We start from the raw sequence: 27,000 nt of genomic DNA, 5'->3' as shown, positions 1-27,000 counted from the left end.
GTCGTTCCAACCCCTGATTACTGTTTGAGGAGAAAGAGGTCTTGTGAGGAACAACCTCCAGCTTTGTGAAGCACCTGTAAGATTAGGCCACCTGTGGGTTGCCTGATAAACAAAACTGAAGCCCAGACCGCAGGGTTGGGGCGAAAAACAGAAATCAGGAGGTGAAGTGTGAGACTTCACACACATCCTCAATGTGATGTTAGAGACATTCCCAGCGAGAGCAGCGTCACAGGTCTTCTCACCTACTAGCTCAGATGAGTAGCGTGTAGCAGCTACAGGACTGGGATCGTAGCCATCTGCCAAATGTTTTTCTAACTTCTCAAACATTTCATAGTGGGAATGTGGTAGTGTCTTGCTTAAGGAGAGGGACAGTGAGTTTCAGGGAAGACCACAGGCGACCACGAAGAACCCTGAGCAAACGAGGGGAAATGGCATCTGACTCAGTCCTTTTGGGAAAGGAGGAAGTGTTCTCATAGTGTAGAAGGGCCGTGTGTGAGAGAACACTTCCAGGAAAAAGGAAGTCCGGGCCTTCAGAACAAAGCTAAGGATACAAGTGCATTCCATTCCTATGGAAATATGAATGAATCGAACTGAATGAGAAAAGAGGCACAGCAAAAGTAATGCCACGCTGAAGTCACCCTGTTAGCTTCCGTACTCTACCACACTTCGCGCTGGTGAAAATGTATAAAATTACCCCTTCCATTTGCACCCTCATATACATATATACAATCATTCAAATAAGTGCTTTGGCATCAAAATCAGTCATTCTGATGCAAAACTGAAAAACAAATAACAAGCAGCCTTCTAGCACTGAAAGCCATTCCAAAGAGTTAAAAGCTAGAATCTAAGTTGCATCTATGACAGTAAATGTTGGCTTGTTCATGTCTGTATGGGTATCATGTTGTGAGAAGAAACCTAGAAGTAGAAGATCAGGATTGTGTTGGTGGCATCAGAGGGATCTCTGTGCTCAGCCACACCACTTGTTCTCCAAATGATTAAACAAGATAACTAAAGATTTCACCCACATACTTGTTTAGGTCTCTCCAGTAATACTTGGTGTTAACAATCCTTTGAAGAGCATAGGCCTTCGTTATGTTCATGCTCTCAATGTAGAGTTGAGTTGTAGTGTACTGTAATGCAGTGATATGTTGTTGGTCAGTGATATGTATCAGTGTGTATGTGTGTGAGTGTGTGTGTGTGTGTGTGTGTGTGTGTGTGTGTGTGTGCCACTGTTAGTTTGTACATCATGCCCTCATAATGTTGATGTGCACTGCATGGCTTGACTTCAACCAGATAAGGTGAGTCATATGGAAGCACAGTTATACAGACGAAAAATACTTTCTTTCCTTCTACCTTGTCTGCTTCTAAAAACAGAGTTGTATTGCTTTTTAAAACCAAGATAGGATAGCAAATAGTTTATGTAATAAATACACAGCTCTCCAGACTGAATCGCCATGGGGATCAATCTCCCCTCTCTTCTTCAAAGGCAGTCTGACCCGAGCTCTGTTCATCCTCTGGCGTCTGCTGATGATGTCATTATCTTCACCCAACTTCACTTTTCACTTTACACATGGACCTACAAACAGAAAGACAGAAGAGAAGCAAGTTAAAGCAGGAGATCATACAAGGATTTCACTGCATTTACTACCATCTCCCAAAAGTTAGCAATATTAGTGAAGAACCAGTAGAGGGCAGCAGAGTGCATCTCAGCAGTTCATACTGACTCAGCGATTCCTCTTCCTCTTAAGTGAGACAGGAGTCAGGAGAGGAAGCAAACCCTAAAATACATTAGGCTAGCACTTTGCCTGCACCATAGGTGATTAAGAGGAAGCTCTGAACCCCTGACTGGGAATACGGAAACATAGGAAAAAATATCCCCATGACACCTCTCTGGATTAAAGGTTAGCAGAGGTTAGCCGTGCGCTAGCAGACCTCCCCTGTGTTCTCTCTGGTCCTCAGGAGAGTTTACTCAGAAAGAGTCTCATGCCCCCTCCCTCTCCTTAGGTTATGCAATGAAGACAAATATTTCAAAAGGTTGTACATTCAGAGACACAGCGTTATAGTGACACACTCTAAATTTAGTGCACACCGTTTTGCCCCACGCCAGTGCTAGATTACAGGACAGGAGGTTCTGAATGGGAAGAATGTGCGAGGGGATGTTTGGGTGTGCATGTGCGTGTGTGACATGGATACATGCCCATTACTCTTCTGGTCAGGGGGATGGGGTATGCTAATGTAAACAGAGAATGTTAGAGAAAGACAGACCTGACAGAGGGCACAGAAAGAAAGAAAGAGAGAGAGAGAGAGAGAGAGAGAGAGAGAGAGACAAAGGTGGGGGACTGTTATGCTATTGTTTATTTGTGTGTGTATGTTGTTTGTATGTTTGTGCGTGTGTTGCCTGCTCTACACCAAACATCGCCTCCTCACAAACCCAGAACACTTGAGCTGTTGAATATTTCATCGACGCAATGCTGAACTCAGTGACTCTGTGTTCAAGCCCTGATCCCGAAAACCAAGGAGCCAACCAGCCTTGGGCCCAGAGAGACAGCTAGCGTGCCTGAATGCCACCCACCCATAGAGCCAGCCAGCCGCAGAGTGTCAGTGCTAGCAGAAGCAGAGAGTACTAGCTAATGGGTTATAATGTAAGCCTGGAGTCAGTGTTGAGACAGCGATAGCTCTTAGCGTGAAACACAAATGTTTACCTGTCACATGGCCAGGCTGCTCTCCCCGAGCCTAATGACCAGCCTCGGCTCCTGAAATTACCATCATACACCAAGTGTCAGTCAGAGGCGACATGTTCACTGGGGCACATAAGACATAAGAGTGACACCCACAGGGTGGGGAATGGAGAGAGCAGACAGAGGCATTGGGCCTTGATGACAATGGGAGGGTTTTTGGTAAACTGGTTTCATGTCGCAATACTAAAATACAGGGTTCTCAAGTTTTGAGCTCAGCTTGGGAGTGAGATTTGGGGGGGGGAGGACTCACTCACAAAAATGTTTCGCTTGTGTGTAGAATTGAATAAAGTAAGTGCATTATTTACTAAGATGAGTGCACCATTTACTAAAATAAGTGTGTAAAACTTGCGCACTATGTAGCAAAAGGTGTGCACACATGGGCGAATTATTAGATGTGAAATGGGCCCTCCACTTCAAAAGGTTGGTAACTCAGCTTAGTTAGCTCTGGGTCTGGGGGCATGCTCCCCCAGAAGAATTTTTTTTAAAAATAACCCCTTAAATAACAACTTCTGGTAAGATTTTTGGAAAGAAGCATTAACACTTTGAGACGTTGAATTTGTCATTGTATACATCCTCTTGTTTTTGTTTATTTTTCAGGACAGTCTGGGATTTGTACCTATCTTGCATAGCTTATGTCTCTTATGTCAGCCTTTATATCAAGGGGAAACCATTTGTGTTTTTATGTCATCAGGAAGCATGTCAGTAGAAATAACTTTTGATATTTAGGTGGGATAGATTGGAATTTTCAAATATAATAATCTTGACGGTGGGATATTCTATGGCTCACCAATTTACGAGATATATGTACTGAGTGAGACAAACATTTTATTTATTAGGCTAATTGCTTTATTCACTTGAGTAGTCTATTGCCACTGAACCATTGGATCAAGAATGGGCATGCCGAGACCAACTTTTTATTTTTTATATTTTATAAAGACAGCAAGTTAATTATTTTGGGTTGCTACATTATGGTGGTTGGCAGCTCATTGTCTGTAGCAGTCCTGTATCTTTAGAAAACAATGTATGTGTAGAATACTCGCTCAAATTGATAACACTCATTGATAATAAGCTAATTTCATTCATTGTTGACATGGTCCAGCCATAGAGGCTCAGACGGGTGTCCCGGGACCTGATGAACACGCCGCTAAAAAGCACAAACGAGTGCGAAAGTTGCAGCCGTGACGACAGGGAGCCACGAGAGTGATAGGTTGCATAAAATGAACGTTGCTGATGTCTGGGTTACACAAAGCTACAACGACACTTCGTTATGTTTTCTTAATGACCGACAGTTTAGTTTAGTTTATAAATAGGAAAATAATTTTGCCATAAAGTAAGCTAGGCCTACAGTGTTACAAGTGTTTGTAGAAAGGCCTGATTTACACACACTGTTAAAAGTGCCATAAGGCTGGTTTACCAAAATGACAGACAGTTGAATTTCTGAATAAAAATAATGTTGGTACAGTTTTGACATCTTAAACATGTAACCCCACATAAGCGCACAAACATAACGTGGTATCCTATTTTGGAATTTTACCCGGATACAACAATTGGTTTTTTTGATTGGAGGTAGGTGGCTATTTTTTTAATTTTATTTGGCTGGTGAGTGGTGCGCTAGTTCTGAACCCTGCGAGATATCCTCTCGTATCCCTGCGCTTCCACTAATAATTATGCAGATACCTTAACATCCCTAGTAATATTTCTGCGTGAGAAATGCACGGTGTGGCGTGTGAGCGTGTGAACTTGTTGAATTGCGTGTGTCTCATGCCCATTGCGTGAGACTTGAGAACCCTGAAAATAGCACTAGAGGCCCAACTAACCATTCATGTGTTGAATGGAGTCTCTCTCTCTCTCTCTCTCTCTCTCTCTCTCATACACACACACACACACACACAAACAATGAATTGTTCAGTTACAATCAAAACGAGACAGATTTTTTTTTTTGAAGTTCAGTACAGCCCTGAGGCCCAACGACATCTAGGATACAGACAATAGGGAGGGGCTGAATAAGAAGGGAAAGAATGGCATGAAGACAATTGAGATGCCATAAGTAGGACAGATATGAAAATATGAACACATCACAAAGTACACACTGAGACCAAAACAAACAGACACAAAAGAAAGGACGAGAGTAAAGAATGGCTACAGAGAGGGATGAATGAAAGTATTGAAGAAACAGAGCAAAAACGGCGCCACAGTTCCTGGCTCCTCACTATTTTCTCTGACTGTGTGTGTGTGTGTGTGTGTGTGTGTGTGTCCTGCATGCAGGTGCGGGCTGGTTGACTCACCTCCTGTCTGCTTCTGGAGGACACAGAGGCAGAGGACAGGCCCAGCAGGGACTTCTCGTCCGCGGGCTCCGTGTGAGACGTGTCCACCGAGTCCGTGTCACTGGACTCCACCTGGGTCGTCTCCATAGCGACTCCCTTCTGCTCCGGGATCTGAGCCACCTGGAACCTGTCCGTGAGCCAAAGAGGTCCAGTAAAAGCATACTTTTTCCAGAACGTTTTTCAGGAATTCTTCTTGAAGACTTTGGTGTTTCATGTGTTAGTTGCTACAAATGACTTGAATGGTTTACCAGCTTTAATATGGCCAGTGAACTACACTATACGCTGCAAAGTTTAATAGTATATGGACACAGTTTATTAGTATCTATGAACACAGTTTAATAGTATATATGGACACAGTTTAATAGTATATGGACACAGTTTAATAGTATCTATGGACACAGTAGTCTTCTGCTTATCTCATGCAGTGTTGCCCTGTATTACCATCACAGTGTAGGCTATAGCGCACTCTCACCTGCCCACGGAGAGGATGGTGACCTCCCTGGGCAGCGGGGTGCGGGCGGTGGGGCTGGAGGTCTTGTGAGTGTCGATGTGCATGGGCAGCAGCAGCTCGGGCCACTTCTTCTGGCTGCAGCGCGAGCAGCAGGTCCCCGAGCGCGGGGCCAGGCCGTTGATGGTGTGCAGGTGCTGGTGGGGACACAGCCGCGGGAGCGAGTGGAACTGAGCTAGATGAGGAAGGCCGGGGAACCTGAGACACAAGGAGCATAGAGGATAAGAGTGCGGCAAGAAGGGAAGCGCTATAACATTGTCTCATGTTCATAAATTATCTTAATACTTTTTCTCCTTTTCCTTCATGAAAAATAAAATTTTTATAATATAAAAAATAACAATAACAAAAGTAACAAAAATAAGAGTGCTCTTGACACTACTATGTGACAGGTAGAGATTAATAATCGGCTGATGAATTGCCGTTTCATAACCAAAGCAGTCTTCTGCAGTCACCTGCAATAGTGTATGTGATTCTTGCGACCTCCCTGAATAAAACCCCCGTCCCACCTGTAACAGCGCTATGGCACACGGTTAGATTCCTGCCGCAGATCCGCCCCCACCCCGACCCCCCTGCTCATTGTTCCATTGTGTGGGGCTGAAAGAGCCCATGGGCGCGTGTCAGCTGAATGCGGCTGCCACCCTCGCCTGCCACACAGAAAGGGCCTGGCATTAAAAGATTTCTAGAACTAAGAGCCAACGAGAGCGGGCCCTTTTGACGGGCACAGTGATGAGGGAAGCAAAAAAAAAAGTCCACATGTGCACGCGCTGGCACAGTATTTTTCCACAGTGCCACCGGAGCGCGCGTGTGTGTGTGTGATCAAGCTGCGGCATGTTTGCAATGATGCATGCTGCAGATAGGCTACTGGGTAGAAGAGAGTAAGTGTGTCAAGTGCAGTGAGAGAGAAAGTGAATCATGCTCCAGTCTGATTGATGGCTGAATCACTACTGCGTGATTACCCATGCGTAGGTCATCTAGCGCAGTACCTGTTATTTGCTTCACAAAAGTTTTTTTTTTATGAAAAGCCTTCAAGTGCAATAAAATGTTAGGAACATCCTGCGTACAGTCTGCACCAATTTGTCAGCAGTTTCCTGCCTGTCAAAGCATATCTCCTTTGATAGATGTCCTTGTCCTATTTCCTTCAATTCACTGCCTGATAAGAGGGCAGCAGAGTGCCAATACGCATCAAGAACTATCATTAGCTATGGCACAAGGCACTATTATTTTTTCTTGGACATAATTTTAGGAGGAGCCAGGTTTGTCTCTTAAAACTAGGGCACAGACAACATTTCAGGCCATTTAGGCCAGTCATTGTCTTGAATGCTTTCCATGGCTTGAAACATTAACCTCACTTATACACGTGACCTACATGCAGTTCTAGACAGATATCAGGTTACCTGACTTCACCTGCACAGAATAGCACCTCTCCTAGAGAACATGTCATACACCTCTGTGATTATGCATGTGTGTGTCAATGTGTGTGTGTGTGTGTGCGTGTGTGTGTGTGTGTGTGTGTGTGTGTGCTCTCACTTGATGGATGAGGCCTTGTTGACAGCCATCTGCTTGCTCTCATACTCCAGCAGAAGCTCCTCCAAGGCAGCAGCATTTTCTGGAAGGAGACCGAGATGAAACGGACTAATGAGATCTCAGCCAGCAGAGCACCAGACATGACAGACACCACGAGCAACAAATCAGATCCAGAGTCACCGCCAGCAGAGACACCTTACCTTTCTTCTCAGTGATGAGGCGGACCAGCACACTGATGGTGTCTTCATTAGGGTCATCTACAATATATGGGCAGGGGTTACCTGGAGATGGAGAAGGTGTAGCAGATGACGTATGAGTAAAACTGGCACAGGAAAATGATGGCATGATTAGATTTGTTTCTAATGTGTTTTCATATTTCTCAAGGTTCTAGGTCATGCTTTTGAAAGCAGTTTTGTTCTGTGAGCAAACCGTAGGGGAACATTAAATCAGTGATCATGACAGGCTAGATAATACAGCAGCATCATGAGATCAGGTTCTATGACTGCGACGCGTTCAAACGCGCCTAGAGCGGTTCCGAGACGGTTCTGCCCTGCACTATCAGGTTCTCTCTGCCTCATTGTGTGCAGGTTCACAGTACCGGATCAGAGCAGATGGGGAGCCCAAGAATAGCTCACTCAGCTCTCCGCTGCACTGAGTGCAGCCAGTGACACACACTGTGAAACGGCAGCCCTCCCTGCATTGTTATTCTAATGTGCCTGCCCTGCACCTATTGTCCCCCTTGAGACCATTTTCACGACCAAAATCAAATCTGAATGTGGGCATGAACTCACACAAGCACACCGCTGAACAGAGTCATGCGTTCACACAGTCATTATGCAACTTTGTCACATTTGGTTTTACTCTAATAAAAAAAAAATCCATATATGGCAAAAGCCTCTACTTCCTCTTTACATTGACAGTGACAGCTACACTATACTGAAACCTTTCCTTGGGGCCTTAATATTACTTGGCGGATGCAGACAACTAAGTGGGCTATAATCAATTCCAATGCCATACCATCGATCTTGGTAATGGACTTGGTAATAGCTGGCAGAACATTGCTACATTTAATACAGGCCTCTAATTAAGTTTCAGCCCAATCAATCCAAATATATCTGCCCTGAAGTAGACCGTAGTATGGCATAGGTTGCAGGGGTGGGGTGCCTGAAGACTAGCAGCATCCCTACAGTGGAGGCTGGGGTTGGGGTTTGGAGGTCTCTGCACTGATCATGCTCAAAGCCCCATCATGCATCTATGGCCCTCTTTCAGAAACCATCAGTTTGCTGATGTAAACTGATGTTGGTACAGCTCAGTTTCATACTGGCAAAAATGAGCACAGCAACATAATTCCATGCTGCGAGAGTCAGAAACAAACATTGAGACAAAAACACAGTGTTAGCCTTCGATTTCACTCTTTGCCCTACTATATTAGTATTACAATACTATACAATATCTTCAGGTATGCTCAAAACACAAGATATGCACCAAAGGGAATTGCAGGCTTTCCAGTCTAAACCAACATGCATATACTGATGATGTTGTGGTTGACTAGGCCTATGTATTGCCTCACTTTATCAGAATAGCCCCAGTTTAGAAATTTAACTTTCATGCTTTTTCTTTCATGTTTTAAAACAAATCATCCACATTGTTTTTGATCTGGGGCATATGGTCCGCTTGCCCCCTTTAAGGACAGGTTATAACACAAGTTAATCGCAAGATCCACACTAGAGCATAGAGGACACTTCTTTTTTAAGTCTGGGCCACTTTTACAATTGTGTAACTACCTCTCTGACATTTCAGAACGAGGATGTGGAAAAATGCCAGGGTAAGATGTCTCCCTTAAAACCCCTCTTAGGATAGCACCAGTGTAAGAAGTTGTCAGACTGGAACAGTTACATAAGCCCCAAAACAAGGTGCTGTGAGAAAGCTCGAGCCTCTTTCATGTGTCGGTAAAGACTGACTGCAGTACGGTAGAGCACAGGGTTCTCTCTATCCCCTCCAGGGACATGGCTGCTATGTGAGAGCTGTCAGGAGGACTGTGATCAGACTCGTCTCTCGGATGACAGGATCATAAGCAGTGTTGTGCGTGAACGAGTTCAAAAGAACGCGTTCATTGAACACGCTCATTTTTTCGTGAACGTTGAACTGAACGCAACACATTTTTTAATAAAGAACTTGAACGTGAATTAGTTCACATTATGTGCCATGAACGGCAGACATCACTGTAAATGAACGTTGGAATTTGTTTTCCATTGAAAACTGAGTGACATCTGTTTTCTCTTTTGAAACGCAACGAGAGAAAGTTCCTCCCTCCTGTATTCTCGCTGGTGCCGCTTAAATCATGTATCACCAGACAGAAATGGTTTTGACATTGTGTGCGCAATGCATTACGGGCAACGTAGTGTCCGGCTGAGAATAGTTGAATAGCATACTGGCTTCCGCACAACGTTACCCGTGATGAATTGCAGCAGAGCGGGGTAGGCATAGCAACGCCGCATAGCAGGCAACGACGAGAGCGCGGAGGGCTGGATTTCATTGCACTAAGTATAGAACTGGTCTACCTTGTCTGTACTGCTGCAAGTTTCATCACCTGGTAAGAAACCCACAATTGCAGTGTCATGAGCAAATGTCTACAATGAGCAGCTTCAAAGTATAGTATAGTATAGAGTCTATATTGTCCCATAAGGATATTCTTTTTCACACATGTCATTGTTACATTCCATGCAGGATGTACACAGCCTCATACATATAACATATAACATATAACACATAACATAACCCCCCCCACCCCCCCCAGTTCCCTCCCTCCTCAACACCATACAAGCAAAAAGGTGGACAGTGCAGACAACATAAAACACAAAAGAATAGGGGGAATGGGTTATTGTCACAGGAGTTTGTTTAGTGCAGTAATTGCTGAGGGTATAAAACTTTTCTTAAAGTGTGCTTTTTTCCAGTCCAGGACTCTGTATCTGCGGCCAGATGGGAGTAGGGTGAAGAAACGGTTCAGGGGATGGTCAGGGCTGCTTACTATGGTGCGTGCAAGGCGTGTGGTGGCTGTGTCATTTGCATCAGTGAGGCTGGGGGTGGGAAGCTGTATTATCTTGGATGCTAAGTGTGAGATTTTAATGAGTTTGTTCTTGCTGGTGACATTTAGTATGGTGAAGAAACAGGGGGAGCAGTAGAGTAGAAGGGGTTGGATGATGCTTTTGTAGAGTAGCAGAAGGAGATGGGGGGCAACATACAGTGACCTTAGTTTGCGTATTGCATACAGTCTCTGTTGTGCACGTTTCTGTGTAATGGTGACATGTTCATTGAAGTTAAGCTTATTGTCAATGGTGAGACCAAGATATTTGAAAGTGCTGACCTGTGCAACTGGTTGGCCATGTATGGTGATGTGAGTGAGTCCAGGGGGTGATTTTGATGCATGAATGACCAGTTCTTTTGTCTTGTCAATGTTGAGTTGGAGGTAGTTATCAGAGCACCACAGTGCAAAATCTGTGATGGACTGGTGGTAGGCTGTGATGGAACTGTTGTCTGTAAGTAGTCCTACTATGGCTGTGTCATCTGCATATTTGTAGTAAGTGGTGTTGGGTAGTGAACTCTGGCAGTCATTTGTGTAAAGTGTGTACAGGAAGGGACTGAGTACGCAACCTTGGGGGGTTCAAAGAACGTATAGTGATTTCTAGCTCGTAGTGTCAAAAAAGTATTTATTTGAATATCTCCCGAAAAAAGTAAAATGAACTGAACTTTGAACTAGTTCAGAATTAAAATTGTGAACTTTGAACGTGAACTGTTCACTTTGAGCATGTATGAACTGAACTTGAACTAGTTCAGAAAAGCTGTGAACTGGCACAACACTGTTCATAAGATAACAGGCATTTGCTAATGGATAATATAACAGGTGTTATGTGCTGGGTCAGGGAAAAGTCTATAGTGATGTTTGGGTCTTTTCTGCCACCCATTTGCATTCTCATTTTCCACACTTATTTGCTGTACTCCCGTCCTACAGCTCACATCCCATAATAGACTACCGTTAGACATTTCATCAGCTCTTATTTCTTGATCTCATCTTTCTCCACACGTTCTCTTCCCTCACCTCACAGCATTCTCAGTTTCTGTCTCCCCTCTCAGATCTCCTCACTTACTCTGCTGCAGCCCCCTCCATACAGAGCTCTGCACTAACCAGGGAGCACTGCAGACTCTCTCCACACGCTAACCCCAGCCCAGTCACTCTCGGAGTCCTGAGCCTCAAACCCCCAGCCCAGTCACTCTCGGAGTCCTGAGCCTCAAACCCCCAGCCCAGTCACTCTCGGAGTCCTGAGCCTCAAACCCCCAGCCCAGTCACTCTCGGAGTCCTGAGCCTCAAACCCCCAGCCCAGTCACTCCCGGAGTCCTGAGTATCCTGAGTATCCTGAGTGTCTTGAGTGTCCTGAGGGAGCTCTGTCCTCTCCATCAGCCTCAGCAGACCCCACGGGTCCTGCTCATCTGCACCGCAACAGCCTCCAAATCCACATTAGGGCATTAGAGCCTGCTATCCTGACTCCACCAAAGTCACTAGAGACATAAATATTCAAACCATGCAGCAAATCATATCAAGTCCCCCTCGCTCTGCTATCTGTGGGTTTGGCTGAGCAAGCACTGATATCTCTAGTCTAAATTAGGACTCTGCTGTTAAGTTTATCCATAGCCAGTTTGGACTGCATTGGCACCCTAGTGCTGTAGGTTTGGGGTTCTGTGTTTATTAGTGAATAGGGGATACCCTATCCCTCACAACATTGTTACAGTGTCTGATGTGGAGGCTGTGGGGTGTGAATCCAAATGCCAATGATGCATTTGGGATAGACTTTCAGTGGCATGAGATGATGCTTGGTATCGTCATAGAAACTGTCTGCATGCCAACCGTCTGACCACAGAAACCCCAGATCACAACACCTAAGCGCTGACCACACACGGCCCTACAGCCTGATTGAATTATTGATCAGAGAAAGTAGAGACGTACGGGGTGTCGGGTTGCGGACTGCGCAACGAGGGCGTAAAGGGAAGAGGAGGTGGCTGGAGTGAGAGGGGCCTACCTAGTCGCGAGGGTCTGATTTCACAACATGGCGGTTACTAAAGAGTAGGATGACTTTGGGGGTGATGAAAGCGGATGGAATGTGCCGCTACTGAATCACAGGCGTCATCATTAGATCCCAACAGATAGTGATCTGACTTGTAACACCATCACCAACAAAAACAAACATTGGCGACATACTACAGTTCAGTATAGTAAAAAGCAATCTGAAGAAATGTAGATTGTAATATATAATTTGTAAATATAATTTGACACGTATCAAATTATAAATGGGAGCTGTTTTGGTGCACGACTTGTTATTATTTTTACTTTTACATGTCAACAAGCTCACCATGATCCTAACAGCTTTACACCGTGAAGTGAAGTCAGCTGTTGCTGCTGGCAGACCTAAATGTCACCGTGGAAACACAGGATCACACAATGAGCCTCCCTCGTCTCTTGGTGACTGGCAATTTACAATGGCATTCACCTGATCCAAACTCATTGTACATGCTGTCCTACTCCCTCTGTCCAGTCACAAAGGGGAATAATATTATTCCGCAACCCAGAGGGAATCTATACCTCTTTTTCCGTGAGCCTTGTGGTTCAGACCGTGGGTGTATCAGGAAGAGACCCATCCGAGTGTAATCTCGGTTAACCACACATGGATCTATCCCACCCCTGAGGTCTAGAATTTTCTGTATGTAGAGTGGCTCTAGAGCACTGCGGCTTTGTCCCCAGACACAGACCCTGCCCTGCTTTCCCACGCAGACCCTGTCGTTCTTTGAGTTCGCCTGTTTTGGGACATGTGGGTGTATCGTTTTGGTGAACGCCTGTTGTAGGATCTGTGGGAGTGTTGTTTTTGTGAACGCCTGTTGTAGGACCTGTGAGGGGTTTAGGTTTTGGGTGCCTGTTCTGGGGCCAGTGGTGTGGTCAGTGCATATAATTAGTCCTTATTCTCACTGACAACACGCTAGAGAGAGTCCCGGATTGGAATTTTGAACAAAAGCATATATGTACGTATATGTTGTATGTATGGATCACTGTGACCCTAAGTGTGTGAGTGTGTGCATGTGTGTGCCTGTGAGTGTGCCTGCACACCGCGTACCTTCCTTCTGGGGCGTGGCCGTCTCCTCGCTGCCGGCCTCCTTGTCGGCGGTGCAGCGGTAGCCCTTCTTCTTCAGGAGGTTGCAGATGAGGATGCCCAGCAGGCCCATGATGCAGAAGATGGGCACCAGGGCGAACACGGCGTACTCCGCGCTCTTCTCCTCCGGCCCGCCGCCGCCGCGCACGTTGGTGGCGTTGGCCACCGCCAAGCCCGAGCCCCGGGGGGAGCTCTTACCCACCGTCCGAGGCACCCGCACCAGCCGCTCTCCAGACTCTGCCGGGCCGAGGACGAGGAGGGAAAGTCAGAGAGACAAACGAGAGAGAGCGGTGAGAGGCAAGCCTGACACACTATACATCATACACTATTAACTTATAGAGTGGCAAACGGGACTCCATGCCCACAGTGGAAATGAGACACTGAGTCCACACACACACACAGAGGGAAAGTTAATACTCACTCCTCACACAGGCGTACAGGGAGGAGGCCCTCTGGGCCGCGGCTGGGTGGAACCTGGAACATAAAAACCCACCCGGTATTACAAACATGCTAGGAGCACATTTCATTTCACCCACTCCCCGCTGAACCCGCTGCACTCAATCAGCCCCAGCCCCAGACACAGGCACAGGCCCATAAAGTGTAAAAAAAAAAATATGCACATTTGGGGGTGATGGGAGCAGGGTTTATGGGCACCGTAGTAAAGTGTTTTAACAATGGGCAAATGATTTCTCCCCTGATGAGTGCACATGGTCTGTAACAGCTCGTGTGAATAGTGAATGAACACACACACGCACACGCACACACACACAGGGTGAAAGTGGTTCTTACCCAGGCAGGCAGCTTCCACACACCGCGTCCGTGGCTGAGGTGCCCAGAGCCACCACTTTGCGGTGAAGGAGCTGACAGGAGCTGTGGGGGCGACACTGATTGGCATCGTGGGTGTTGGAGAAGGTGCCCGCCGGGCAGGCTTGGCACCCCACCACCTCAGCCCCCTCAACCTCCCCACAAGCCTGATAATTAGAAAAGAAAACATACTTTAGAAGACTGACATGAAATAAAAATGTAATTACACATAATAAAGACATAAAGACCAATACATCAACCTAAAGTTAACATGAGACTACAGAGTTTTCGCTACTCATTCTAAAATACCCTATTTGGTTTCATGCAATTGTACAGCATATAGACTCAGAGTAAACTAAAAGACAGCCATCCATATGAACTCCTTGCAAAACATGGACACAAGACAAATAGAGAGTGGGGTGACATTGCATAACACTGACAATACATGAAAAGAGATAGGCGTGACTGCTCAGAGAACATGGCTGGGACAATGTCAACACAGAAGTGCTATGAGTCTGTTCACTTTGGTGTGTTGAAGGAGGGGTTCTGGAGGAAGGTGGTCAGTGGTGTCTCTCACCTTGGTGGGCTGTTGTCCTGCTGGACACTGCTGACACACACAGCCCTCGCCTTCGCCACACTGTGCTGCCAGCACCCCCCATAGACCAAGCAGCTGATGGGACAACACACACACACACACACACACACACACACACACATACTCAGGGTTACCATGAATGACATTGACAGGCATCTTCAGATACATGTTCAAACATGCCACAAACCTCACAACACAACATAACAGCACACAAACTCACACACACACACTTCCAGTCACCAACACAAGCAGTCATAGACTGAAACCCATCCAAACATCACACACCACACATCCCTGAGGACTTGGGTGACGGGAAGTTGATTGGAATTGATTCTGAGCCCCCCCCCATCAGTCAGGGCAGCCCTGGAGGATGTGCTCCTGGGGCACGTCCCGTCTCAGGCCTCCACTCTTACTCACGTCTCCACTGCTGACTCATTAGACTGAGGGATGGGGTGGGGTGGGAGGCCGGGGGCGCTGAGAGGGAGAGGAGGAGGAGAGAAGATGTGGAGAGGAAAGGAGGGGGGGGGGGTGTCTGCAGCACAACGTTATCAGGATGAAAGCAGAACATTGGCTTGGCTCGGAGCCCCCGGGCCAGTCGCAGCAGCCAGCAACAGCTCCACTGCGTCAAACCCTCGCATTCGTTTCACATTCAGGCTCTTTCATCTTCCTGAACTCACACATAGCTGCAGATATTTGAGAGCAGACCACACTGTTTGCACAGTCCCTGCTTTGTGGCTTTTTTTTTAAAGGATTGGGTTGTTTCAGTGAATCTCAAGGGGTTGTGTGACACTCCTGATGGAATGACTCAAACGTAGGTTTCCGTAAAAGAGTGTAATTCAGGAAAGCTACAGTAGACTGTGGTTTCATTAGAACCTCACTACTGTTTCTAAATGAATATAAATGAGAGAGTAAGGGAGGGGGAGGGTGGCAGATAGACAGGGATGCTGCTACTGCTGTTACTGTTGTAGGGAGTGATGTGCCCCCCTGGTGCCAGAGACCTCGGCCAATCTGCAGTCCCTCATTCATCACAACTGATAATTACTCCTGTTGTAAGCACACACGCACGCGCACACGCAGACGCAGGCACACGCACACACACACACACACACACACACACACTCACAAAGACACATAGAAAGGGACTTACGATAAAAAGGAAAGGAGCTGAGCAGCAGAGGTGGTTCATCATCATCTTCAATATATTCTTCTATAAACATATGATCTGTGAAACAAAACAGCAGAGAGAGAACAGCAGAGAGAGAAAAACAGAGAGAGAGAGAGAGAGAGAGAGAGAGAAAGACAGAGACAGAGAGGGAAAGAGAAAAATATGAGGTGAGTTGAGGACACACTCAGTAATTAAAACGGGAAGGCATGATAAAACACACCACTGACTTAAGGACATAAAAGTTCTCCTTCCCCCTCTGTCCTGGCACGACTACAACCACCTCTCTGGAAAACTTCTCATCACACGCCATTACCTGACACCACTCCTGACCACAAACAGTGGGAAAACAACACAGCCAAACAGGTAAACAGCGTTTGTTGTTAATAACTGCCTGTAAATGACTGACTCCATGTTTTGTCCATGTTTTGTTGCGGTGCGGCCACAATGGTATAAAAATACCCTCTGGCTACAGCAGCTGTCGGCCAGTGGTTTTTAGAAGGATTTGTGCTCTTTGTTTGGGCACTGTTTAAGCGCCACAATAAAGCCAACATTACTGTACCAGAGTGGACAGACAGACAGATGCAGGGAATAGAAGAAATGAAAAGAAATGTGTAAAAAAGAGAAGTAGAGTAAAGCATGAAAATGTGAAGACTAGGAGCATAGAGAGGAGAGGAGAAGAATGACATCTCTTCTCTCTCCGTCTCTTTTTCCAGACCCAGAGCTTCCCAAACCCAACTCCCAACTCTATCTCACCACTCTGCCCTTCATCAAGTGTCCGCTCAGCCAAAGCCACTCTGTACAAGGCAGCAGGAGCACAGGCTATGTGCGGTCAACAGTAAGCCACTGACCTGAATTTCCACAGTTAATATCACCTCCATGACGCTGTGCTGATCACACTCTCACAGGGGAAAGAGAGAAAGAGAGAGAGAGGGAAACGGAGAGAACGAAGGAGGGGGGAGGCGCAATTGTCTCTCAGTCTCATAGAGCAAGAGGGCACAGTGAGCCTAAGGGCCAAAGCATTCCAATCTATTTCTATCCCACACATGGCTGAATAGTATTTACACCTTCGCTTCCCACTGCTCCCTCTGTCTCCTGCTCCCCCAGAGCAGCTGATTCTGGCCCACATCTGGCCCACATGCACCACACCAGACCCGCTTAACAGTCTGCTGCCCTCTCAGCTGTCATCATTTCCCTCTCTGCTCCTCTCTCAGTGTCACACACACAACAAACAAAACCTGAAGGACACATAGACAGGCCATATGCCATGGCATGGGTATAATATTCAGGATGTACATCATGATTAGAATAAGTGCAAAACCTAACTTGGATAGTTGAGCTTGTTGAAATCCAAGTTCAGTCTTTAAGATTGTTGTTAACAGATTGCTTGTTTATAATCTGAGAGCATCTGTAGAAGTTACTGATACCGTTTACAAAATGACTGATACTGATGAAATATGAGAACTGAGAATGCATGCCCAGACTCATTGGCTGTGGAAATATTAAAATGTGGCTCTGAAAAAAAAGTGTTGTTTACATCACTGGGGGAAAATCTGACCACCGCTGTGATCCTAAGGTACATGAAAATAAAGGATTCTGTAAAAGTCTATGAATATACATAAATCTATACCACATGCTGTGACATATAGCACAGTAAAAATTGACATAAAATCCCACCTGCCAGGTATTTTTGTTTTTACACTGATCAGCTCAACAGGAAGTTTTGCTGATACCATCTCCAGTGCACATGAGGATTTTGAGAGCGTGAGCAAATAATTTAAAACATGCTGTACATAAAACACAAAATCCTGCAGTATTTATAGAGCCTGCTGTAAACGGCTTCTTTGCTGCACTGCACAAAAAAACAACAACTAGAAGAGCAAGCAGAGTAATTAAACTCCAACCGCACTCTGACTCAGCTCAAGATTCATGAGATGCAAACAGAATGTAACAGGTCCAAACTGATGTGCCTCCTCGGGGCGCATTCTAAATCATGGCATTTCTCTAGCGAAGTCAGAGATGCTCTAATGACTGAGTAAGTTAAGCTCTTTCTCTCTGTTTGCAGAGTGCCCCTAGATAGGACGTGGATGAGGAAGAGATCAAGCAATCAGGTGTCACCTGAGAGCTCCACTTACCCCAGCGCGGCGTTGGATGATGACGGGGTTGCCCCGGCGACAGAGTGAGGATGCTAAGCGATGCTCCGTGACACGGAGGCAAGAGCGAGGCAGGGAGGCAGGCAGGCGATGGCTTCAGCGCGAGGAGGAGAACCGCAGTGTACCTGCCTGAGACAGCCTTGCATCCCTTATAGCACCACTCTAAACCACAGACACACCCCGTCCCTCCAGCGGGACTCTGGCCCCTCCTCTGCCCACTCGTGCACCGTCCGCTCCCAGCAGACACCCACCCGGAGATAGGGCTGGGGTGGAGCACTGGTCACTCTCTGTGCGCCCGGAGCGCAGAGCGTGTGGCTTCTCCACGCCACCACAGACCTCAGATTTTAAGTGCAGAGGACATGTTGACTGATGCATTTGGCACGAAAGCAAGGGTACATGCACACTAACGCATACAGTCACTGCACATTACAACCACTTCTCCACCCAGCTGTGGTGAAAGCAAGCATGTGAACTCTCTCACAGGCATGCAGCATGCACTAGAACAGCTGAAGATCATACACCTGAAGACCGCAATACCTGCCTTACAAGAGCCATCCACCTTTGTCTGACTGTAAAAGCGATGGCCTGGGCGGTCTGCTTGTGTGGATGGAGTCAGCGGAGCCTGTGTGCATGGCATGCATGGTGTGTTCGGGCGGTGCGCTTCTTGGCCAGGTGTCCTGTTGACCTCGGCGGAGAAGCGGGATTGGAGGCGGCGGCGGCGGCAGCAGAAGTCGGAGCAGGAGCGATGCCGGCTTCGCCCACGCCGTGTTGGGAAGACAACCGGCCGACTCGCCGTCGCACACGAGAACTCAATAACTTTATACAAGTTTGGAGGACACCCTGACACATTCCAGCTCAAATGAGAGGATTCCAGCCTCCGGAGCTGTGCGCCATGCCAGGATCAACTGGGGCAGATTGATACGTACGCACGAGCCAGCTGGACGCACTCGCTGCTGTTTCCCTCCGAGCAAATAAATAAATAACACAAACGAGCTGAAGGTTTTGGCCGACGGGCACAAAACATGCCCTCAGGCTTAAATGACAGGGCTCTGGGCAATAATGTGCACTTTGTATAATTTCAGGGAATAGAAAAATGAGAAGTGTCCACCAACCCCCCTCCTGTACGACATCCCATTGAAAAAAAATAGGCAAATGCTGCTTGGCTTGTCATTCACATTTCAGCTGCGTTTTACAGATCAGCATCTGAGAACATGTACCTCCTGTCTAGCAGGCTTGGGTTAAATCTGGCCCCTTCATTAAAATACCATAAAGAGTAATTACAGCTCAGTCAGCTCTATCTCTGAGCCGGTCAACTTTATTTTGTGGCTTTTGGAAGCCTTGGAAAAAAAGAGCATAAAATAAATAAAAAAACAAAAAAACACCCCAGAATATCCTAGAATTAAGACGGGTTATTTTGGAATCTGTCAAACAACAAATTGGAGAGGTTCTTAAGTTTCTTCAGACGTTGCCCTGGCTACACTTTTGTTACCGTGGCGTTTGGAGCCCGACTCCAAACTAAATTCCGGCTACAATCTTATCCAATTGTTGCTAAGTGGACCAAACCAGAATCAAACTGGCCTTGTCATAGGAACTATGTCATTATCGACTCATCGCCTCTAGCTGCACCGGTAAAAACACAGTCAGCCTGTAAAGTGAGCTTTTGATGGTCAAGTACTGTCAGACATATACATCTGACCAGTCCCATCACTTCTCACATGGGAAAAAAGACCAGAAAACTGAGAGACTATTTGAATATGCAAAGTTGACCGTGGAACGGAGACAGCACATATCTGCTGTGTAGTCTACTATGACTGATATGTCTCCTGTCACCAAAAAGAGAGAAACTAGAGAAGAGAAAAGAGAGAAGTTCATGTGGAACCCTTTGTTTGGGTTTTCTGGTTTGGAACTGCAGACATATCCCACACAGACTAGAAACCGCCGCACATGTGATACTCCTCCTCACACTCTCCCTCTGTAGTTCTAACACCCCCTCCATCGTCTCAACCTCTGCCAGGCTTCACAATGGCTTCTCCAAAATAGCCGGACATTTTAATAGCAGCCAGCACGTTTTGTTCTGATCTCCTCCGCAAAGCCGGATTTCTGCATCTCGCCCTCCGTCCGCCTGACTCTCCATCCCTCGTGTCTCCATCTTTCGTTCAGCTGACTGCGGTCAGCCTTTATTGCGCCTTATTCTCATTTTTCATACCCAGCGAGTGTCGAGCTCTCTGCCAAGCATGTGCCTGGTGACAGCCGTCATACTTTTGTCGTGTGGAGGGAGGAAATGCAACATTTACACCTCCCAAAAAATGCTAAATAATAAAACATAAACCCTCAACAGAGAGGGCAAATGACAGGTTGTGGTGCCTGGGTTAAGACACTGCCCCATCACAGCTCTTTTATATGTCTTACATGGACAATAGCGTCCAGAAAAGTCACATGGGAAGAAATGGTCCAAAACAAACAACAGCGATGGACATAGACATAGGCCTGCTTTGACTACTGTGTTAAGCCTTAAGCCTTTGTTTGAGGTACCAATTACACCAACTTGACCAAACACCTCTGTCTTTGTTATGACCCAAAACTATGACGGATGAAACAAACAGGGTGTATTTTTAGGGCCAGCTCACGTTTTTGTTTGCCCGTGGTCTAGTAAAAGAGGGCCTTCAAAGGCAAAAACAGAATTAAAAGCTGTGTACATCACTGGTGGCGTGTGGTTTCAGTAACACAGAGGGAAATGCTTGAGCCCAATCCACTGCGGCATCAGCTGCAGTGTCTTGAGGCCTTTATTTGAGGAGCTTGATGTCATGATTTGACAGCGCAGCGGAGCCTCCTGTGTGAGACTAACCACACAAGAAGAAAAGAGGCAGCAGCCACAGGGAGCGGAGAGGAGCAGAGCAGCAAGCCGAGTGGCACCAGCCTTTATAAGGCCCGGCTGGGACACTGGCTGGGTGAGCACACTCAGCTGCACAACACTTTGAAGGCAGGATTTTAGAGATGCTGAGCTGGCTGATTTAGATGAAATAGTTTCTCATTGCTGGTTGACACGTTTACCCGCCTAGGATTGCCTCGTGTGCTCGGCCCGCTGCAGACAACATGATGCATGGCCCTCAACAGAGACACGCCAGGCTAAATGAGACTAACCAGACACCCTGTGTGCAAGTGGAACCAGTAGCCAAAGCTAACATAGGTGTACAATTCCACTGGAAAGATTGACAGGATGACATCATTCACCTGCTTTAAACTGGATCACCACCGATAGACCAGTTTTGCATCAATGGCGTTTCGGAAAACAAAGGTGGACAGAAAGAAGAGGGACACCAGAGCCCGTGGACTCTCTGAACTCCCCTTGTGTTGGTGCACACTGTCTGGTACAGACACTGCTTCAGCCAAGTTGACCAGCTCCTTTGATGTGTTTGTGGTACCTCAAAGGCAAAATCATAAAGGTTTACGATAGAGAACATGTTTTTCAGGAACATTTGGATTCATAATGGAAACCAGGCAAAATTGGCTGATTATTAAAAGGAAGGCTGTAATGCATTATACAGAAATGTTCCAATAGCCTTCGGGTCCCAAACCTCTGCTGGAAAACCATCACTGAGTCTCTGCAACGTGCTATGCCTTCAGTAATGCCGTCATGACCAGTATGTAAAGCCTTGGATTAGATTTAGGATGAAGGCTAAATGTTAATGATAAAAACAAAATTCTGAGCAAGGCCATAAAGTGGAACTATGGAATAAAATATCCTCTCAGGGAGCGTGGAATAATCAGATCCCACTGGGGAATTCCACCTGGGTAGGATGTATGGTATGTGTAATGATAGGAATGTTAACCGTAGCCATATGTGGACTCCAAATAGACCCATTTGGTTAAACCAATCTGGCAAGGCAGATGACAAAGTAAGCTTAAAGTGAGGAGTATTTTTAATCTATATGCCTAGGTTTGTAATTTATGCCTCTGAAGTTCTTTACTCTAACAAAGGAAGCAAGCCTCTTGCTGTGTGGGTGCAAGTTATCGAACCTTTGCGTAGGAGCCAACCGTCTTGAGCGGGGGCGTGACCTTCGCCCCCTTGGATAGCCACCCAAATTCCTTGGGTTGACTTTCACTGGCCTACATCTGTAATTATCGTCTTCTGCAAGAATGCTTAATTACCCACAATGTTTTGTGCTAAATGATGGACGAGACATGCCACAAAAACTGGCCTTGTCATGTGACAAAGGAAGAAAACCAATAGCTCCAGCAGCAGTCTGTGGCTGCTGCCAGTCATATATTACAAGGAAGGACGCTGTGGGAGCCCAGCAGGACCTAAGTGGACAGAGATAATTAAATACTATGCTGCCATTGGGAATACAAAAAAAGCTATCGGTATATGATTACAGACAGAATGGACAAATAATGAACAACTATTGTTGAAAAAATAACATGCAATTTGGTGTTAATGTTACTGTTAAAGTTATCAGTGGCATGTTAAATCAACAACGGCACCGGAAAGATTCAGGTGTCTATCATAGAGACTACCTGAAAGCACAGCAGCTGGACACTTCTTAAGTATCAACCTTCCTCTACTCAGAGCAGCATGTGTGGCTGTGAGTGACCATAACAAATACTGTATCCCTTCATTTTCCTTGTGGTTATGCTCAATGTGCAAACATCTCTATTCAAAACACAGGACTTAGATGTTGTTGAGCTGTGTACCTGACTGTAATTACAGATAAGAGTCCAGGGCAACATCAGCAGCAGTGTTTTTCTCCCTGTCTGAGATCCCTGGACTGCACTGGAGCAGGAGGGTGACCCTGACAGATTCTGGACACGCAGCAGAAAGTGTGCTTTCCAACGGGTTTCTCAGAATAACTACATCAATATAAGGTTGCATGAGCTTGTTTTGGAAAGCACACAAGTAAGCACAAAAATACATGCTGCAAAGCAGACACAACATACAAATAGCCATTATATTGCCATCAATATGCCAAGGACTCCCTATCTTGGAACGTGCATGACTGTGGATGGAGCAACTATTGGATGGGGCTGCAGAGGAGAACAGGTGCCAAAGTGACACAAGTGTTCATTTACAAACACAAAAATCGACAATACAAATGTAATGTAAATATATAAAATATATACATAACAAACATCATTTGTTATTGTCTTGCAGACTTGTGCATGGTGTATGTGTTAACTATAGAACCATAGGAAAAGGGCAGATAACAGACGTTCACTTGTTGGGAGGGTTTAGGGTCAAAGATCATTATCAAAGCCAGAGGTCAGAGAGCATGTTACCAGTGTATTCTTACCACTAGGTCAACCAATGGCAACGACAAGAATATGGGAACACATAATGCCAAGCATCACAATTCTGCCCTCTGATCTTTTTCTGATTTATGAAAAGCCACAAAAGAACATTGTGTGGAAATGTTTTGGAGAGCACTCCAAAGTCATTTAGATTATTTCTTTGTGAGCTCAGAATAATCACAGCTAAATGCAATTTAAACATGTTGAACAGGAAATTGAAATGAAATCTCATGATGGCAGTGAACTTTTCATTCCTGTGTTTGTGTGATTGCTGAGAGATACCAATGGAAGCAATGGTCTGCTTGGGAATGTTAGCTAAAGCCAAAAGTGCCACAGGCATGGAGTTTGTAGTGAATTCCACAGTTTGACCCACACCAATCTAACCATGGTCAGACCTGGACAGGAGGCTTTACTGATGAGTCTCTATGTAGCCCAGATGAGTGACTCACATTAGAGCAGCGTTTCTCAAACTGTGGGGGGACATGCCAGGTGGGGCGCGAACTGACGTGAAAAACAGGAGTTTTTTTTTTTTTTTTATCTGTAGCCTAGGCCCAGGTAGCACCCGATGCGCAATGGACGCACTGTGTTATTCATAGGGAAGCGCTCATGTCAAGGCAGCTTAGTCCCGAGTCCCGACCTACATGAGATTTTGAACGTTCAAACATCAAAACCCGGCCCTTAAAAGCGCGTCTATTCTCCGCACTTTGCAAAGAGATGGTAGCAGACCAAAAGGCTGAGCTGTTTCACAGCGAGGCAAGGTGGCTTTCCCGAGGTAAAGTGCTGTCGTGCGTGTTTGAGCTCCGAGTTGTCTCTTCTTGGAGGAAGAGCGCATGTTTGAATCTGCAAGCACATTTCTTGACGAAGCTGGCCTATCTTAGCGATATATTTGATATATCTTAGCGATACATTTGAGTTAAATGTCCAGTTACAAGGCGAAGACAAGCACCTACCTCACCTAGCAAATAAGATTACTGCATTCACCAAAAAAACGTGAGGGACAGGCGCCTCGATCGCGACAGTATTATGCCTTTGAGATTTCTGAGCGAAATCGCTGAAACGTCTGATTCGGGAGCCACTCTTGTGATCCCATGTGTTAAACAGTAGGCCTACATCACATCTCTGCAAAGTTTATTTCAAAAATATTTCCCAACCAGCAGTGCTCAGTATGACTGGATTATGGATCCATTTAATGCAGCATGTTGGTATTCCATTGAATATATTGTACAATGCTGTAAAATGGCCTATGCTTCCTAATATGTTGCTGGAAAACAGAAATATGTGTGTTATTATGTATTTATTTATTTATTATTATATCTGCAGGACCAGCTGATTTTAACTCTGTTGAAGAGGATATATTTAGAACTTGTCATTATTTCAATAAATTTGACAATTTTTAGCATAGTGACAATTTATGTTGTGTAGGGCCTAATACCCTAGCGTATACTTATATAGCTTAGGAAAGCTAACAGCTTTCTATTAGGATCTAGTTTGTTAACTACCACAGTCATGAGTAGGGTCGCGATAGTCTGTCATTTTTAAAAAGTGGGTCCCCAGAAAAAAAGTTTGAGAAACACTGCATTAGAGGGCATTACTAAAAATGTTATGCTATTTTATCAGAGAAAAACAAAGGCTATGAAACATTTTTGTAAATCCAAATGATCACAATATCGGAAATAAATGTAATGTGGTCCATGGCTCCACATTGCCACCCAAAACAGGCATGGCATTACATGATATATGAGCAGCTGTGCATGTCTGCAGATTAAGGCAGGGATATTTCAAATGTAACTGAATCGTTTCTGCATACCTCTGTCTAATGACAGGAGAGAACTTTAATAACAGTGGGACTGACCAACAACCCGTTTAGAGGAAAGTGTGCATAAACTAAAGTACAAAAAGATTAGGGGTAGATCATTTCCTGCATCTCTGACTATGTTTCACCTAAACATGTCCTGTCTGTGGGATGGAAAGGAAGTCACTAAACGGTCATTTATTTTTAATGTGTTGCATTGACCACATTACAACCCATTGTTTTGACAATGAATTAAAAAGTATAAAAAGTAGTGATTCAGGAGAGGATCTACAAACAATATCCAGTGGTAGATTGGTTTGCCATGGTTGGTTTGCCATGTTGTCAAATCGTGGTTCTATTACTCTGTTCAACCAGACACTCAAACCCTGACTTGAATCATAGAGGAAGTGAAGCAGTGGTTATTGTGCTGTTCATCATGCCTTGGGTGGTTTATTAACAACGTAATAATGTTACAGCAGACCTGCTTCAGAGCATGTCGCCCTATTGAGTAGGCGATGTTTGCTCAGTATCTGAAATAAATGCAATTTCTATGCACACAATGAGCAAAGAAGGTGACGTGCTTGGTTGCGTAAACGCAACCTCCTTCGCTCGCATTTCTCACTGCAGTGCATAACTTTATAGTAAGCACAAACTGGCCACATGGGAGACATGCAGAATATTGATAACAGGTCGTTGTCGTTAACAGTCACAACAGCCAAAAACACAATGTAAATAAATACGAGATACGATACGAGTGAGAAATGCGGGAGTGATGCGCATTTAAAGTCGTCTGCATCTGCTGCAAATTGTTAATAGGCCTAAAGCTAATCTGTCAGTTTCCGTGTGTTGACACCAGGTGCACTAAAACATACCCTGCTCTATCCGAGGGAGACTAATCCTTAACAGAATGACAGACTACGTGGCAGTCGTTCTAACGTCAAATGTTGCCAACCGGTGCCAAAATGTGCCAAGGCAAATTAGTTTTGATGGTAATATGCTAAACACCACATAGCCTACTAGGACTTGATATTAATGGACAAGGACTTGTTAGATTTAGCCTACCGTTATTTCTCTTCTAGGCTACATGATGCTTTTATTACAGCAGCCGGTGTAGCGGAAGTTTCAGGAATAGACAAAGAGTGTCACATTTTAAAAACTTCATGCTCAATCCCATTCGCAAACTTCCCCATGATTTCTGCAGTCAACTATTTGTTGTCAATCTCATTAGACAAATTAAACTTAAGATATGATCAAGCATCTTCGTGTGACTTAGGAAATATATTATGGTACAGCACTATCATAAACACAATTTAGGCTACAAGTAAAGATATATTAAAGTCAGAAGAATTGGTTGCTGCCTGAAAAAGAATGCGACGCAGCGCATTTAGGCTACACCATCCTATCCAGTCTTAATATTTCGAGTCATAGTCTACAAGCATCTAAAACAACAAAAATAAGACCATATAATAATATAGAAAAGTGAGATAACTGTTTGATAGATATTTTATCGATACAGGTTAAGTATTTTCCAAATAGCCTAATGGCTAAAGGACAGACAAACCCAACTCGAGATGTCCCGAGTCTAAAACGATGCGCTAGATTAGAACGCTGTGAAACAAAACAAGTCGAAAACTTACCTGATTGGTTGATAGAAAGGGTTAAATCATTGCCTGGATATAGTCATGTTTTTTTCCTCCTAAAAATATGTTTACTATATATATAGTAAAAGAAAATCTGCCAGTAGGAAGTACCCTCGCGAGGTCCCCTCTTTGTGATCCAAAATTTAAATACAGTCAACTCAGTGGTTAGTTCAGCGCGCGCTACGTCAACAGCCTGAAACGGGAGAGGCTCGCGAGCCCTCCCCCTTTCACTCCTCGCCAGAACTCACGAGTCAATGCGGGGAAATCACCATGCGCGAGC

The 27,000-nt window shown here is 45.4% G+C and overlaps 1 protein-coding gene across 2 annotated transcripts; it reads right to left on the bottom strand.

Annotated features, from left to right (window-relative positions):
• relt (RELT TNF receptor) lies at positions 1–26,845 on the bottom strand. 2 transcript variants are annotated; one of them, XM_076282005.1, is made up of 12 exons: positions 26,718–26,845; positions 15,835–15,909; positions 14,670–14,762; positions 14,078–14,259; positions 13,710–13,762; positions 13,253–13,525; positions 7,295–7,375; positions 7,098–7,176; positions 5,535–5,768; positions 5,024–5,189; positions 2,703–2,753; positions 1–1,576 (listed from the first exon to the last, which is right to left on the bottom strand). In XM_076282005.1, the coding sequence occupies exons 2-11, from the start codon at positions 15,877–15,879 to the stop codon at positions 2,706–2,708; spliced, it is 1,254 nt and encodes a 417-aa protein (XP_076138120.1). In that variant the 5' UTR covers positions 15,880–15,909; positions 26,718–26,845; the 3' UTR covers positions 1–1,576; positions 2,703–2,705. The 2 variants fall into 2 exon arrangements, with proteins under 2 accessions (XP_076138120.1, XP_076138121.1); XM_076282006.1 differs by lacking the exon at positions 2,703–2,753.
• Between the last annotated feature and the right edge of the window lie 155 nt (positions 26,846–27,000).

Source organism: Alosa pseudoharengus, unplaced genomic scaffold (assembly GCF_046254945.1).
Source record: "Alosa pseudoharengus isolate Yale_2024_CS ecotype anadromous, Long Island Sound unplaced genomic scaffold, YU_APseudo_1.1 YU_APseudo_1.1_scf_13, whole genome shotgun sequence".
NCBI classification, from domain to species: domain Eukaryota; kingdom Metazoa; phylum Chordata; class Actinopteri; order Clupeiformes; family Clupeidae; genus Alosa; species Alosa pseudoharengus.
The sequence above is the reverse complement of the archived record's forward strand: the minus strand, read 5'-3'. Positions and strand labels throughout refer to the sequence as shown.

What these genes read in the sequence shown, in the direction of transcription:
- relt (XM_076282005.1), bottom strand. Translation starts at nt 15,879, where the DNA reads ATGATGATGAACCACCTCTGCTGCTCAGCTCCTTTCCTTTTTATC. An exon ending in CCTGTACGCCTGTGTGAGGA is followed by an intron (nt 13,526 to 13,709) that starts GTGAGTATTAAC and finishes TCGGCCCGGCAG; the next exon opens with AGTCTGGAGAGCGGCTGGTG. An exon ending in CCTCCAGAAGCAGACAGGAG is followed by an intron (nt 2,754 to 5,023) that starts GTGAGTCAACCA and finishes TGGTAATTTCAG; the next exon opens with GAGCCGAGGCTGGTCATTAG.